The 2,500-nt window shown below is 43.3% G+C and overlaps 1 protein-coding gene across 1 annotated transcript in view; it reads right to left on the bottom strand.

Annotated features, from left to right (window-relative positions):
- Positions 1–2,500, bottom strand: part of corin (corin, serine peptidase) — a 23,226-nt gene that overhangs the window by 6,555 nt on the left and 14,171 nt on the right. Inside the window, exons 10-14 of the mRNA XM_046868898.1 lie at positions 2,428–2,500; positions 1,773–1,853; positions 1,431–1,662; positions 103–248; positions 1–25 (exon numbers count right to left, since the gene is read on the bottom strand). The exon at positions 1–25 is cut by the window's left edge and continues 83 nt beyond it; the exon at positions 2,428–2,500 is cut by the window's right edge and continues 50 nt beyond it. Coding sequence (XP_046724854.1) covers positions 1–25; positions 103–248; positions 1,431–1,662; positions 1,773–1,853; positions 2,428–2,500 — 557 coding nt within the window. The remainder of the gene's footprint in view (positions 26–102; positions 249–1,430; positions 1,663–1,772; positions 1,854–2,427) is intronic.

The raw sequence follows: 2,500 nt of genomic DNA, 5'->3' as shown, positions 1-2,500 counted from the left end.
CACTTGAAGTGACTGGGTGAACACTCTGTGTCACACACACACATTTGCAGTAAGCGTAAATGATCTAACCCAAAAAAAAACAGCGTACACAAACACACTTACCCTCTACGTCCGGGTCAGGGAGGAGACACGGCGTGTTTTCATGTCCATCCTCAGGAAAGTGAGCGCAGTCCATTTCCTCAGGCCACTGCAATCCCACAATGCTCAGCACCGACTCACAGCGCTCTTTAGAGCTCCTGCACAGAGACCTGCACAGACACACACACACACACACACACACACACACACACACACACACACAGTGTATGGGGTTATATATTGTGTGAAGGTGAAGTTGACCCTTGTCCAGGAGCCACCAAAAGTGCTACATTCTCATAATCAACTTGGACTTTTGGAACGCTTGAGTCTTCCACGGTTCTCTGGATAGGAAGCTGGAACCAAACAGAGAACTGGACGAAGAGCACAAAGCGTGTAGTTACAGTAGAGACACTCAGTAAAATGTGACTCCAGTAAAAGTAAAAATGTCCCTTTAAACTTTCACTTGAGTAAAAGTACAAATGTTTCTGACTTCAAATGTACTTTAGTTTCCAAAGTAGTGATTTATTATAACTCTAATGTTCCTGTTATTATTTTTATCACAAGATTCTTCACTTAATCACCTCAGTTTCTGTGTAAAGACTCGAATGTGACTCTCAGCACACTGATCTATTAATAGAATGATATTAAAGACTCAAACACTGATTGATTTCTATTATAATGATCATGTAAAATAAAACGTGTAAATGAGGTCACGTGTGTGGTGGCGAGTTCGAGTCTGGAGTTTCTTCATCATTTATTCCTCTCTAAATGTTCTGCTTGATGTTAAACTGATGCTGAACTGTATGTTGGTGATCAGTAGCTGCAGTAGATGGACGTCATTCTCAGACTCAGCAGTGATAATCTGCAGTAATTACATCCTGATCTAACTGGAAAGTTGAAGATTATCTAGCAGATAGCAGAAGATTGATGCACCATAAGGAGAAGTACACCATACACCTGACTTTACCTGGTCGAGGAACAGTTCTTGAAATACAGTATATAAGATAAAAAATGAAACAAGAATGATCTGAGGAACTACATAGAGCTCTTTAATGAAGAACATACAGTATCTTCAGAGTCACTCAGCAAAGAAACATCAGAAACAGAAGCAGGTGGTGAAGAGCTAATACACTCCTCACTGAGGAGGCAAGGTGTGAAAGTGATAGATGGAAATCTTCTATCTCTCTGGATGGAAGTTCTCCATCACCACCAAACATCCAGATCCCCATCCTGAGATCATCACATGGTTCCTGATTCTCCAGGATTTCACATTCACGTTCAAGTACTAATCTGATTCCAATGTTGATCTCCACAAAACATACACACCTACTGCACATGGAACACACCCTTACCTGCATGGTGGCACTCTCAGGTGTGTGAGCGGGTCACACTTGGGCACGAGGACAGTGCAGGCGAAGAACATGAGGTATTTGTAGCAGTTGGTTTGAACGAGTGCAGGGAACAGAGACGACTCCCAGCTCACTGAGCTCTCCTTCTGAGACTGGTGGCCCAGGAAGTTCGGAAAACGTGTGGTGTTGTACGGCAGGTTCATACACAGCTCCAGTGAGATTGGCTCACAGACACCTGACACACACACACACACACACACACACACACACACACACACACCTCGGTCAGGTGCTGTACGTGTAAAAGCTACAGTAAGATATTAGCCGTGAGAGTACTGTACTCACTGCAGTTAGCGTTAGTGCTGTGCGGCTCAGAACAGGAGGTGGAGATACAGTTGGTCTGACCTGGTGGACATGAGCCCTGAACTGAGAGAAAACAAGAGACATGTTTTGGACCAGGAAGTACCTGAGACCTTCTGCAAGAGGTGGAGCGAGCGTAGTCTACATCTTGTTTTTATATTTACACCTGATTCTGGAATGTGTGTGTGTGTGTGTGTGTGTGTGTGTGTGTGTGTGTGTGTGTACAAGTGTAGACACCCCTAGAATGTACAGTATATGGACAAAAGTTTTTGGACATCTGAGTATAGGATTGTTATGTGCTTCTGTTTAAACATCATACAGTATTCTTCATTAAGATTATATTCCTTTCTGAAATTAAAGAATCAAATGAGATGATGACAGTGAACAGGATTGTGCTATTCAGATTCAGGCAGTATGTCAGGCATGTGATCACGTGTGTGTGTGTGTGTGTGTGTGTGTGTGTGTGTGTGTGTGTGTGTGTGTGTGTGTGTGTGTTTAGGTATGTAAGTATGCACTACACATTAAAGACTACTACAACAGTGTAAAGAATTTCAGAAATGTGTGCAGCTTGAACTCAGTGTAAGCAGCTGTGTGTGTGTGTGTGTGTGTGTGTGTGTGTGTGTGTGCGTGTGAGATTTACCCAGCTGCTTTGTGCAGTTTTCTTCATCACTGCCATCCTTGCAGTCTTCCTCACTATCGCAGCGGAAAGCACT

The sequence above is a fragment of the Silurus meridionalis genome, chromosome 16 (genome assembly GCF_014805685.1).
Source record: "Silurus meridionalis isolate SWU-2019-XX chromosome 16, ASM1480568v1, whole genome shotgun sequence".
Taxonomy (NCBI): domain Eukaryota; kingdom Metazoa; phylum Chordata; class Actinopteri; order Siluriformes; family Siluridae; genus Silurus; species Silurus meridionalis.
This window is presented reverse-complemented; position numbering and strand designations above follow the sequence as displayed.